Source organism: Austrofundulus limnaeus, unplaced genomic scaffold, assembly GCF_001266775.1.
Source record: "Austrofundulus limnaeus strain Quisiro unplaced genomic scaffold, Austrofundulus_limnaeus-1.0 Scaffold8, whole genome shotgun sequence".
Lineage (NCBI taxonomy): Eukaryota > Metazoa > Chordata > Actinopteri > Cyprinodontiformes > Rivulidae > Austrofundulus > Austrofundulus limnaeus.
In genome coordinates this window covers 4,848,870-4,861,842 of record NW_013952410.1, presented here as the reverse complement: position 1 = coordinate 4,861,842, position 12,973 = coordinate 4,848,870, and the positions used below count along the sequence as shown (strand labels likewise).

Genomic DNA, 12,973 nt, shown 5'->3' with positions numbered 1-12,973 from the left:
AGATTATACATCATCTTTGAGCAAAGAGACATTTAAATATTAACGAACCAGCAAAAACAACATCTTCAGATTTTTTAAATAAAAATAAGAAAACAAATTTGAAAATAAAATGAAAGATTAAACGTGCATAAACATTGAGGTGACTGAGTGCTGTTGGTATGTATTTCCTTTTATTTATATTACGTTAGGCTTTCTTTCAGTTTATGATCAGTAAACAGGTTTTCTAATCATATACTAGCTAGTATGTTCAATACAGACAATAAATTAACCAAAATTAACATTTCAGATTTCTCAAACATCACTAAGACATTAAAGCTGGAATATGTCTGCCTATGTGTATTGTAAAATGGAGTCACCTATCACTGTATCACTTTTTAAAAGTAAATAAAACAAAAGGCTCTATAAAAAAATAAAAGTTAAGGGAGAACGTTTTTATTACGAAAACTCTAAGGAATCAAAATGAATTGAGCCAATATCTGAAAATGCATAACATGCACAAAATAAAATGTATTTAAAATAAAAACACACACATAAACATCACATAAGCACACTTAAAAAATGCATTAACAATAACAAAATGTTATTTTTGTATAAATTATATACAGACATATTGCACACAAAATGCAAGCAAAATGACAAAGTAAATGTAGGAGTATTTGTGCACACAATTTGTTGCTCACAAGAAGCAGAGGGGTCCCAAAGCCACTGTGATCTCAGAGAAAAAGTCAAGTGAGCTGTTTATTTCTAATCCCAGATCTCTGACAGGAAGTAACTTCATGTCGCCCCGATGCAACTCTGTGCTGCCACACACCTTCACATCCACAAGCACCTGAAGGACAGAAGAAGGCCATTTTTCTTTTTAGCAACTATGTAATGCAACCATCTTAAAAACAATATAATGCTTTCTTTCAACAAAAAATATCTGATACGACCTGACCAACATGCTCATAAATCTTTGACTTAGATCAGATTTGAATAAAGTTAAAAGAACAGAGAGAATCAAAGTTCTTTTAGTCTCACCTCAAAGGTTTTTCTGGAAACTGTAACGAGACGTGAATCAATTTCTCTGCCAGAGTCTCCCAGTAAGCGAGGAATCCAGCTGGATAGCTCTGCTGCGGAAACAGAACTGGACTGGTTTGCGGCAGCGGTGAGAGTAAAGGTCTGGAAGGACGTATGGCTGTGAAACTGCATCAACCTCAGCTGCACAACGTCCTCGCTGGCATACTCAAACTGTCTCAGGAAGAAGGAACAAGTCAGAGAAACTAATGCAGTTAACCCACAGATTATCTGATGAGCGTTCTGTCAGACTTGCCTTGTGGCCACCATGTTGCTGAGAAAACCACTGCGCTGACATCTTTGATTTCATCCTGTTTGGTTCCCACCTTAATGTAATCTTAAAAAGTGAAACATGAGTGTATTGATGTGCATTTTAGATTAATACAACGATGTCTGAATGAAACTGTTACAAGTATTTAGGACATGACAAAAATGGAAAACAAAGAGGAACATCCGATGTTGTATAATCTGAAAAAAGTAAATGAGTAAAGCTAATTAACAAAATATGATCAAAACAAAACTGTTTTGATTAAAATAAGTGCTATAAATACAAGTCTTTGCAAAAAATTAAAGGAAAAAAGACCAAAAACCTTAAAATTAAGATCAAATCAGTAAAAAAGTCAAACATAAAAGAAAATAACTATAGTTGAAATAATTGCATGTCATAAAGTGCCGTCCATGCATGAGCTAAAGTGTAAAAAACATGAAAACTGTTACCATTACATTTTATGAACAAATAAGATACAACAAGAACAGTGGAGTTAAAATGTGGTCATTTTCACGTCGCTGTAAGATCCTTCCAATCTTTTACCATGTGGAGTCAAAAAAAGTTACACAAGTGGGTCAAAACTTGATCCAAGCCAAGGCCCAAATGCTGCAAGTATTCATTCAATAATGTTAATTTATTCTATTTGATAAACACATTTGATAATTATCCAGCAAATCAAGTAAAAGAAAGAAAACCCTCACAAAAAATCCAATTGTTTAACTTTAAAAGAACACAGCAACAAAGAATCAAAGCCAATTCTCTGTTGCTCTTTCCACACCAAAATCAAAGATCACTGAAAAAATCCAAGCTTAATCTTATTGGTTTGAAAGTTGACCAGCTGTCATGAGAAGAATGCATAAAATCCAGTGTCAAAAAGAGAAACCATGATCTAACATTTAAAGGATTACAGCTGGGGCCGGATAAAATATTAACGAGGTTCAGATTTGGCCCGTGGGCCTTGAGTTGGACACGTAGATGCTAGCTGACAGGTGATTGTACCTGTGACTGCTGAGGATGTATGCAGGTTGTTCCTCCTCCCGTGAAGTTGCAGAAGACTTTCACAGCATCACAGGGGCAGCCTTGATTAGGATCCACATAAAAGTAACCTAAAATATTCAGCTGGGTCAGATCTGAGCAGTAACATCAGTAACTAATACGTTGTCCGATGAAAAGGTGCTGGATTTAAAGAGGCACTCACCATCGCTCAGATGTGGATGTGTGAGTTTCAGTTCATGGCAGGTGGTTCCTGGGTCATCTTTGGTTCCTGAGGGGGAGCTGAAGGATTCTGCCTCGTCACTTTCAGGCCAGTTCTGCTGCGGAGGGGTCACGACACTCCTCAAATAAAATAAAAAAATGTCTGAACTCAAAGAAAAACCAGCTTCTATGAGCTTGTACCAACTTTTTCTTGTTGTTCCGTCTGTTTCAGGAAGACGGAGGTTTGCTCTGAGCTCTGTACGGTTTGCAGCCTTCGTCTTGCTCTGGTTCTGGTTTTTCGCCTCTTCTCGTTTCTCAGACCTGTTTTTGGTTCGGACTTTGACCCTTTCTGTGTGGTTCTGGTTGTTCCAGGTGGTCCTGGTTCTCCCTGTGATTTAAAAAAAAACTTCAGGCTGTTTAGCAGGGTAAGCAGTACCTTTATTTTATGATAATCTCATTCTGTGTTTGTTTTTGTTAATAAAAAAGTGTCTTACTGGAGGACCACGTTTGCCTTTATGTCCTTTAGGTCCTCTTACACCTTGGACACCTTTTATCCCCTTTAAAAGTCACATTGAAGACAGTAATTGCAGTTTATTGACAGCTCATAAATTTATTGATTAAACTGAATAAATTGCAGGCAGACTGAATAAAAAATATCAATGTGACAAACAATCTGTGCTTGACTGAAAATAAACTCACCTTCTTTCCAAATCGACCCTGAAGTAAGAAAAAAATGATTAAAATTAATTCAACCACAAAGTCAAACTCTTTATTAAGTTTTATAAAAAGATATTTTGAAGCAACATACAGAGGATCCAGGGGGGCCTTTTTGTCCAGGTAAACCAGGAGGACCAGAGACCCCCTGCAGAAAACAGAGTATTTAATATTAACTCAATACTTATTTAAACAAATGTAAAATAAGGCAAAAAAACCCACTTGCTTTCCTTTAGCTCCCATTTGGCCTTTTAGTCCCTGCAAACCATGATTTCCCTAAAGGCAGAGTTAGAAATTAGATCAATCCAGATTAAACTAAGAACTGTTGTTGCTCCTAAATAAGTCTGTATTTAAATTTAATTAACCTTTAACCCCGGTGGACCGGTTGGTCCTTGTATTCCAGTGTCACCTGTGAGACCCTACAACAAATATTAAAAAAGTGAAATCAACAAAACTTAGAAAACAACTAGAAAATTTAAGTTTTTTTTTCTGTTTTTGAAGTAAAAATGTAACAAAAGATTGCATTTATTTAAATTATGTGTGATTTTATCACTTAAGCAATACTGTAAAAAGTATGGATAAAAAATATGTATTTTTTTGATGCTAAAACCCATTTTGTAAAGTCAGAAAACAGTTTGCACTCTGCTGTACCTGAATGCCAGCACTTCCAGATTCACCTTTTGTTCCCCTCGGTCCAGGAGTACCCTGAAGAAATCATAACAACAGGTGCTGAAGACGTTCATATGACCAGTGTTTGATCAATCTTTACAAATAAATAAATAAATAAATAAATAAATAAATAAATAAATGTTTACTTTTGGCCCTGTTGGTCCTGGAGGCCCATGTGCTCCTTTAGGTCCTATTTCCCCCTAAGAAAATGTAGAAACAGAAAAACACCCAGTTCCAACATATGTGTGATTGTATTGTTGTATAATACCAAATGGTATTGGTGGTGGGGGGAGGGGGTAATATGTACAGTATTTTCCAGGTACACAGTTCAATTCTGTACCACAATCAAGTAACTGTTACCTTCAGTTGTTTTGAAAATGCTGTATGTAAGAATAAATTTGATCTAAACACCTTGAAATTGGCCACTGTCTCTTTGAAAAACCTCCTACTGTTTCTGACACTCCCACTTCAGCACGTCATCACAATATTGCTTCATACTGTTTACAACCTTTCATAGGAGCGTTGTATTTTGTTGTAGAAAAAGAAGCAAGATTATATAGTATTGGTTTTGGACCATGACGGTTCAGGACACATCCACACACCTTGAATCCTGCTGCTCCCGTGTTTCCTTGTGTTCCAGGAAGCCCAGGTTTTCCCTAAAATATTGAGTTAAGTACCAAAATATGTACCATGAAACAATAAAATAAATTAGATAACATTTTGTTTTTCTCTTAGGTACTGGGTTATATTTGTCCTACCGTCAGGCCAAATTGACCAGGTGTTCCAGGAGCTCCTACGAAACCAACATCACCCTTTGCAAAGAGTAGCAGAGGAGTTTAATAGAAATATATACAAAACAAGTAACCATTGTATTAAACAGAAATGTTGCAATCTTTCTTTTTTGTTCTTACCGGGTCACCTTCATTTCCCTGAACGCCCAGCAAACCATCCAAGCCACTCAAGCCCTGAAAAAACAATAAATGTTCAACATGAACATAGTTCTCAAGTAACAATGAAAACAACTGATTACTTGTTTTGTTAAACCACTATTTTATCAAAAAGGGGATACTTGCAGGATTTCCAGGTAGTCCAGGAGGTCCTGGTCTCCCTTTCTGGCCTTGAGCTCCCTACATAACACATTTAATATAATTAAAATTATACAAATGAACATGTTTTGTAAAAGATTTAAACATAATGCTTTGTCCTGACAGGGAATGTCAGTGTGTTTTCATTATTGTGTAGTTTCGAGCATTAGTGTCAAAAAATGATGACGTTTCAGCAGAAACCTAGTCACCATGCTTATAAATGTTTCTTAGAGCTCTATTTGAGCATTTTAGGTGCAAATATATATATCACTGTTTATATTCTATTATGTCGGTATTCAGACACTTTGCACAGAAGCACTGTGTTTTCTTGGAGGTATGCATTGTTCATTGTTGTGGTGAAATGCAAACTCCTTTAAAAAAAGTTGACATTTTCAGCCTCGTAGAAAGGTTTTCAGCTAAGACAGTCATGAGTTTTCTGTTTCTCTCTTTGCTTACTCATTGTCACATTTCTGGTTTAGAAAATAAATAAATAAAAAAATTCCACAGGGTATTACTGCCATCATTATGTTTCATTGCAGAGATGAAAAAAAAAAAACATGTGGCCACCTTTCCTACCAGAATTTGAATGGTGCTTTGTTTGTTTATTCAAATCAAATAAGGTACAGGTTTTCAATGGCCTTTAGTGAATATTAGGTTGTGTCTAGACCTGACTGATGAGAGGACTCTACACCAGCTCTAACTCCACACTCCTGCCTGTCTCAGTGAGCTCAGTCACTGGTTTTCTAACAGTTTCCTCCACTAAACAGTAAGAACTTTGTTGGTACTAAAAACTCTGTTTCCAAATCTGAACACACTCTCCTCCCTCTCAACCAGTGGTTCCTAAACTATTTTCTTACTTCCAAGCCAGGCTGCAGCCCNCACACACACACCCTCCATCGTTACTTCCCACCTCTTGTTCAACATTTATCTCCTTATTAAAATGATAATAGTAAACTGAACATTTACAAACTTTTAACTGGAAAAGAAAACAAAGACGAACTGAGTTTTACAGAGTTTTAATAGCTCAAATGGGTTTGTTTGGGTGATTTTTTTTATTTCTTTTTTTTTTCTTTAGAAACAAACAAGAAGTTGATATTTTTGCAACCTTTGAGCAGACAAGGTTATGGTCCCACCTGTGCTCTCTGGAAACCCCCGTTTGGGAATCACTGGTCTTAACACCCCCCCACCCTGCCCCCAAGAGTCTGGGTGTCATCCTCGACAACACACTTTCCTTCAATGTCACCTGGTCTGCTTATCCTTCTTAACTCAAAGCATGATTTTTGTTTTTTTATTCTGTTCATTTATTTTAATCTATTTTTTCTCCAATACATGTTGTTTTTTTGTGTGTCATGAAAGGCACATTTTATTATAATTATTATCAATATTATTATCACAATCATTTTGTTTCTTGGTTCTTCCATCTTGAAGCTCAGACCACATGTACCTAATTTCCCTCTGGGATCAATAAAGTATTTTTGAATTGAATTGAAATGAATGAGAGTTTTTCTATTTGTTCTATAAATGTCATAAAGCAGAAGAAGCATCAAATGAATGACTGAAATAGACCAACGTCGTATTATGTTGTTAAATGTTCAGAATTTTTGATATTCATTTTATTTAGTTCTTAAGAAATTTTTAAAACAAACACGTAACGCATTCCTGGTTTAAATTAATTTAGATGGATGGATTAGTTCATTTTATGGTAAGTGAAACAAAATCAAAAGCAGAAAGTATAAAAGTGAAAACAATCCTTTAGCTCTGTATCATGATGAACTTAAGTTTCATTTTTTAAATATTTGGATTGAAACTCGTCAGCTTTATTTTGAAAAGTGGTAAAACAGATTTGCTTTGTGTCTGATAAGATTCCTGCATCAGAGCCATATGTTTCATTTTAAAATAACACTCACATTTCTTCCAGTAGTTCCTTTGATTCCTTTCCCTCCAGGTTGGCCTTTATCCCCCTTTAAAAAGTAGACCAGGATGTTAAAATTCTTAGTTTCCAAATAAATATAAACTCCAAAATGTACAAGTGAACACTAGAAAGTTGAGGCAACTGTTTAATGTTCAAAACATTAGTTTTGAAACAAACTTATTTACTTTTACCTTTGGTCCTTGAATTCCTTTGGTTCCTGGAAAACCAGGAGGACCAGCAGGTCCGAGTGGACCTTTAGCACCTGGAGGCCCAGTGAACCCCACCTTTCCCACTGAGCCCTAATTACATTAAAATATATTCAGCTATACCATATATTATAAAGAATACAACTGATTAATACAGAACACTTCTAGTCTAAAAACTTTTACATTATTATTTATTTTGACAATTATCACAATAAATTGTAAGTTAAAAGTAAAAACAATGTATTATTATAATTTTCTGTACCAGTTTGCCTTGTGTCCCAGTTTCCCCTTTTGCCCCTTTTTGTCCTTGTACACCCTTGTAAGTACACAAACACACACATTATGCTTATATCTCCAAGCAGATCATGAAATAAAATGTTTTACCAAAGAAAAAAATCGCCACGTCATTAAATCTCACCATGTTTCCTTTAATGCCTGAAGGACCAGTCAGGCCTTTCTCACCATGACGGCCCTGAATTACAAAAAGAGCAGAATTGGTCACAGAGCAGTAGATTCATACACAAACTTTAAAAATCTCCATTTAGACCTTTTATCAAAAATAAATGGCATTAGAAACCTTTGGTCCAGGGTTTCCTGGTTTGCCCTCATTGCCTTTCAGACCCGGAAAACCCTGAACACATAAATAATTTGACTTAGAACATACAATATTATAAACAAGTCAGTCTTTTACATGTGTGGATGTAAAAACAGCAAAGTAGTTTTAAACATATCCCTGTGTTTCTCTAGCTGAATAGTGTTGTAAACTTTTAAAAGTATCTTATAGAATTTGTATTTTTTATCTTCTTAAAGTATATTTTTTTCAAAGTCAATTAACAGGAAATTAGGATAATACCATTGTAAAGCAGTAATCTAGAGATACAGAACAAAGTTTTTAGTTTTGTTTGACAAGTTTTTATGAGCTGTACTAAAATGAGAAATTACATTCCCCAAAGATTTTAAATGGTATCTGATTTTTTTACAGCACTTAAATTTGTAAAGGTGATGTTGAAGAAAAAAAGGATAAAAGAAAAAAGAAAAATACCCTCTATTACCTATTGCAGAAAAAGACCTGTGTTTGTGTCAAAGAGCCAGACATTGCACTTACACAATATATTAAATATATACCGGTAAATAAAATATTTAGTATGTTTAGTATTTAGTTGGCTACGTTATATTTTTGATATTGTTATTGTGATCTATGAAGCGTTCATTATAAAGTACACTGAGGTAACACACAGGCAGTGATTGTCCAGTTTGTCCAGGAGGGCCGGTGCCACCAGGAGGCCCCTGCAATAGAAAAAAAAAGTTTTATTTTCTAGCGACTCAATAATGCTTATACTTTTTGTTCTGAGAGACAGAATTTTTGGGAATTGTTGCTGCTCTATAATGTTATTTATATCATGAAAATTCATACTTTGTTTCCTCGATGGCCCTTCGGGCCTTTGGCTGCTCCTGGCCCAGTGTCACCTCCAGGTCCAAACTGTCCAGGCTGGCCTGATAAACCTCTGAGGCCAGACTCACCCTGCAGATATGTCGACAGCTTTAATATTAGGTCTCAAATGTTTAACAGTGCTTTTCTAAACATAATTAGGTGACACATCCAAGACTGACCTTTAACCCTGGAGGCCCTTGTTCTCCTCTCTCTCCTGGGGGTCCCCAGTCCCCCTGTGAAAAGATAGTAAACACAGAATTGAAGAAAATTTTAATTCCAACATCTCAAATTTGAACAATTCAATAATATTTAATATTAAATTCGTTGACGTAAGCTCTGCTTCAAAAATCTCTTTTTCCCTCCAACCTGTTTCCCTGGGGGCCCCTTGGGGCCTTGTGACCCATGACTCCCCGTGTCGCCTTCATCTCCTTTAAGTCCTTTCTGCCCAGAAAGGCCAACGTTTCCGTTATTGCCCTGAAAGTTCAAATAACGGCCCTCAGTTTACCAATGAATAAATAAATAAAAATAATATAAAAACAGCTTAAAAAGTATCAGAAACCAAGAAACAGAAAGAGCATCTGAATTGAGCAGTAAGAAGCTGAAGTTGAATTTAGCTAAAAAAAAAAAAAGCTCAAAATATCTAAAAAGTTACTAAAAACACACAAAAAATTGAAATTAGAAGAAAGCAGCTGAAAGAAGCATAAAAAGTTAAAATTAGCAGAAGAATAGCAGAAAAGGTCAAAATTTTAGTTTAAAAAGCAAAACAAAAAATAAGCTAAAAACAGCAAAACAGATTAGTGCAAAGTAAATAAAGCAGAAGCAGCACGAAAGGAAAAAAGTACAGTAAATATTTTATAAACATTTTAAAAGGCCTTGATGATGAAGACAGCTTCATTCATTTTCAATGAGAATCAAAATGTCAGAAAAAGCTGCATATTATGTATAAATTGCTGAAATACCAAAGGTCACATATAACCAAAATCTCAAGGAGCTGAACATTGTGACATATAAATTGTTGAAGTAGCACAGAAATGCCAAGATATGTGCCAAAAATATTAATAAATAAATAAAAACAACAAAAATGCAACAAATTTGTAAGCAACATGAAATATAAATGTACTCACAGGTGTGGCTTTTAGGCCCGTTGGCCCTTCAAGCCCTCGTAGTCCAATTTGACCCTAAACACAAAAGAAGCTGCTTTTTATCATCAGAATGAACATTAAACTTTTACAACAGCAGATTTTAGACTTTCAGGGCCTCAGTGTTACTACAACCTGCTTTGGAACATGTTTTACTGCTTTTAAAATTCCTTAGACAAAAACTGATTTAAAAAAATCTGAGTTGTGATCGACACAGTCTAATCAATCTACCTCCTCACCATCGAGACCAGCAGCTCCCTCCTGCCCCGTAGCTCCTGTGGATCCCTGAGGACACAACAGGTCAGGCGGTACAAGGATGACTGAGATTTGGGTCACTGATTTCTGAAATCACCTCATAGTCTTGTTTTTGTAATATTTATTTATTTAGAGCAAATGGACAAAAAAAAAAGCACAACTAAATGATCAGAGAGTCACAAAAGAAGATCTTGACCTTGTCGCCTTTAAGACCAGCTGATCCAGTTGGTCCTGGAGCTCCATCTTTACCCTACGTGGAAACATATGATTGTAAATAGTTTTTGTCTAGCAAAACAGATGATTTCTGGTTGAACCCAATGCTCTTTTGATGACAGAAGTTTCCCCAAAAACTCCAGACAGACCAGATGAACACTTGAGGTCACCAGTCTGACACCAAACCCTTGATCTGGTGACCAACCCAGGAAAAAACACTAAAATACTGTGACAAGCTGGAATAAAAGAAACTTTGTGTTTTAGATTAGGATCAGTCTGTCAGATGTCACGAGGAATGTTGTCAACCAGCAGATTAGCAATGCTCAACAGTAATTAAGTGTTCAAAAAAAAGTTGGAGCTCTTTCATGATGAAAGTTTAGGTTCTACAGAGGAAAAGGGCAACTGAGGACAACTGAGCAAGTGCTCTTTGCACAGGTTAGTGTGTTCAGGCCAGTTTACCAGAGAATTACAAAGATAACTCAGAGATTAATCACATTCAAACTTAATCCAAATCATCCAAATAATCTGGGGTTAACTAATTTAATCTTTTGCTTCCTTTAATCCTGACCAGTCAGACTGAAAGTGATCATATCAGCTGAAGTGAAAAATTTCAAATAGTTTCTGTTTGACAACAACAGAAAACTGAACCTACAGGATAACCTGTGGCTCCATGGGGCCCAGCTGAACCTTGCAGTCCTTTGTCTCCTTTAGGACCACGTGGTCCAATCTCACCCCAAGGTCCGATGTTACCCTGGATACCCTGCAAGAGAAAATGCATTCACAGACACAGGAACTAAACATAACACGTAACTTTTTTAAGTACATTTGAGTGTTATAAAATGTTTGTTTGCATGAAACCATCCTATAAAATCTCAGTCCTAGACCTACATTGGCAACGTCTGTACAAAGATTACCAGGAAAAATTTAATTTCTTTGATTATTTTTCTTATATCTATATACCAAAAGTTGTTTTCTTGCAGTTGCTTTGACTCTTAATCACTTTTTTCAAGTGTTTTTCCATTTACTGACAAGATCACTGTTTTATTACCTTTGAGTGTGAAAAGGGAACAAAAATAATACAAACAAAAAATGATCTTTGGATTTATAAATGCAAAAACTCTGAAAAATAAATGTTGAAAATGAATTTATTATAGGTAGAACACTGTGAAGCCATATTGGAAAATTAATTTCCATAATATCCAAATTAATGCTGCAAACAGATGGCCAGTTGAAATACTGAAATCATCTTACAGGAGGTCCTCTGTATCCTTTCGGTCCAGGGGCTCCTGTTTCACCCTAAAGTGAGTCACAAATAAGAGAAAAAAATGTACATTTTTTTGTTTTTTTAAAATGAAGGACTGAAAACATCTTTGCATGAAATTTTAAAATTACTCACTGGAGGGCCTTGATTTCCTCTTGGTCCTTCCTCACCTCTTTTGCCCTTGACAAATTTAGTTTGACAACATTTGATGAGTAAAACCAACCTGACACAACATTACACTGACTGAAGTAAATTTATTACCAGTAAATAAGTTGCTACAGTCTGTACCTTTAATCCCTCACTGCCTCCGAGTCCACAGGATCCTTGTTTACCTTCAAACCCCTAAAGAAAACCAGTAATACACTAATATCTTGTCTTTGTGTTGGATGTGTTTTCCAACCTAAAGCAACTACAAGAGCCTGACGAGGGTGATCATAACTCACTCTGTCCCCTGCTTTTCCTGGTTTACCCTTCAGTCCACTATTTCCAGGATCTCCCTGAAAGTTAATACAAAAAAGGTACGAAAAAAATCAGAAACCTTTGTCTAATTGAATTTACTACAATGAAAAATGTATTAAACACTCACACTCTTCCCTACAGGCCCCTGGATGCCAGAAAACCCAGTTTTCCCAGGAAATCCCTGTGAAAAATGCCAGATCAACAAATATTTATTTGTCACAGCTGAATATAATTTTTTGTTCCCTCAGAGGACCTTGACCCTCTTCTTCTTTAGGTTTTACATGTGTCACACTGGAGATGTGTATTGAATGTTGAGATGATTATTTCAAACAGGTTTTCTACCCAAGTTTAAAGTGCCTGTGACAACATATTTTTGTTATATATATGAATGCATTTTTTGAAAGATACTACTGAAAACATACAGTTGTTGAGATATTTGCATGTGCAATAACAGGAAGTGATGTCAAAGGGGAATGTCTGCTTGTGAACAGAGCATTGCTAAAATGGCTAACAACACAGACTGTACAGAAGAGTCCAGTGTTTTTTTTTAGATTATTTTGAGTCACTGTCAGATAGAGATGAAGAAAAGTCAGAGTTTAAATGATATTGTTTTAATAAACAAAGATCAGAGCATTTTCTTTCATTAAGAGTTCCCCATTGATGTCACTTCCTGTTCAACTTTAGCTGAGTAAAATAAAAATTATGCCAGTTTTGTGACAAATGCCAATTTTCTTATATATTAAAATGTTTCCTTTGACTTTTTGTATTTGAAGGATACACATGTCACTTTAAAAGGAAAAGTTACCAAATTTTGACCTGGAATGTTTTTCTTCCTACTAACAAAAAAAGGTTAAAGAAATATATGTGTGTTCAACCAACTTCATTAAAGTTATGTTTTTTTTTATGTGTCAGTCTTTTTGTTGTTTGTTGTTTTCTCTGGTTGTGTGAGCTGCAAAAAATATTTCAGCGGTTCTCCTGAACTTCCAGAGTCAGACTCACTTTCGGTCCTGACGGTCCGTTTTCTCCAGCCATTCCATTTGCACCAACCAGACCCTGAAATAAATAAATAAATAAATAAATAAATAAATAAATAAATAAATAAATAAATAA

General features: G+C 35.5%; 1 protein-coding gene across 1 annotated transcript in view; it reads right to left on the bottom strand.

The window, feature by feature from the left end:
• Nucleotides 1-148: 148 nt before the first annotated feature.
• The window catches only part of si:dkey-21p1.3 (collagen alpha-2(I) chain), a 31,788-nt gene continuing 18,963 nt past the window's right edge, over nucleotides 149-12,973 (bottom strand). The window contains exons 28-63 of the mRNA XM_014000841.1: nucleotides 12,863-12,916; nucleotides 11,991-12,044; nucleotides 11,848-11,901; nucleotides 11,693-11,746; nucleotides 11,540-11,584; nucleotides 11,395-11,439; nucleotides 10,796-10,903; nucleotides 10,127-10,180; nucleotides 9,907-9,960; nucleotides 9,661-9,714; nucleotides 8,903-9,010; nucleotides 8,716-8,769; nucleotides 8,519-8,626; nucleotides 8,341-8,391; nucleotides 7,682-7,735; nucleotides 7,523-7,576; nucleotides 7,367-7,420; nucleotides 7,090-7,197; nucleotides 6,894-6,947; nucleotides 4,975-5,028; nucleotides 4,813-4,866; nucleotides 4,660-4,713; nucleotides 4,504-4,557; nucleotides 4,048-4,101; nucleotides 3,884-3,937; nucleotides 3,598-3,651; nucleotides 3,455-3,508; nucleotides 3,327-3,380; nucleotides 3,218-3,235; nucleotides 3,013-3,075; nucleotides 2,724-2,906; nucleotides 2,523-2,637; nucleotides 2,324-2,430; nucleotides 1,313-1,393; nucleotides 1,021-1,230; nucleotides 149-829 (exon numbers count right to left, since the gene is read on the bottom strand). Of these exons, the coding sequence (XP_013856295.1) occupies nucleotides 677-829; nucleotides 1,021-1,230; nucleotides 1,313-1,393; nucleotides 2,324-2,430; nucleotides 2,523-2,637; nucleotides 2,724-2,906; nucleotides 3,013-3,075; nucleotides 3,218-3,235; nucleotides 3,327-3,380; nucleotides 3,455-3,508; nucleotides 3,598-3,651; nucleotides 3,884-3,937; nucleotides 4,048-4,101; nucleotides 4,504-4,557; nucleotides 4,660-4,713; nucleotides 4,813-4,866; nucleotides 4,975-5,028; nucleotides 6,894-6,947; nucleotides 7,090-7,197; nucleotides 7,367-7,420; nucleotides 7,523-7,576; nucleotides 7,682-7,735; nucleotides 8,341-8,391; nucleotides 8,519-8,626; nucleotides 8,716-8,769; nucleotides 8,903-9,010; nucleotides 9,661-9,714; nucleotides 9,907-9,960; nucleotides 10,127-10,180; nucleotides 10,796-10,903; nucleotides 11,395-11,439; nucleotides 11,540-11,584; nucleotides 11,693-11,746; nucleotides 11,848-11,901; nucleotides 11,991-12,044; nucleotides 12,863-12,916 (2,637 nt within the window). The 3' untranslated portion in view covers nucleotides 149-676. The remainder of the gene's footprint in view (nucleotides 830-1,020; nucleotides 1,231-1,312; nucleotides 1,394-2,323; nucleotides 2,431-2,522; nucleotides 2,638-2,723; nucleotides 2,907-3,012; nucleotides 3,076-3,217; nucleotides 3,236-3,326; nucleotides 3,381-3,454; nucleotides 3,509-3,597; nucleotides 3,652-3,883; nucleotides 3,938-4,047; nucleotides 4,102-4,503; nucleotides 4,558-4,659; nucleotides 4,714-4,812; nucleotides 4,867-4,974; nucleotides 5,029-6,893; nucleotides 6,948-7,089; nucleotides 7,198-7,366; nucleotides 7,421-7,522; nucleotides 7,577-7,681; nucleotides 7,736-8,340; nucleotides 8,392-8,518; nucleotides 8,627-8,715; nucleotides 8,770-8,902; nucleotides 9,011-9,660; nucleotides 9,715-9,906; nucleotides 9,961-10,126; nucleotides 10,181-10,795; nucleotides 10,904-11,394; nucleotides 11,440-11,539; nucleotides 11,585-11,692; nucleotides 11,747-11,847; nucleotides 11,902-11,990; nucleotides 12,045-12,862; nucleotides 12,917-12,973) is intronic.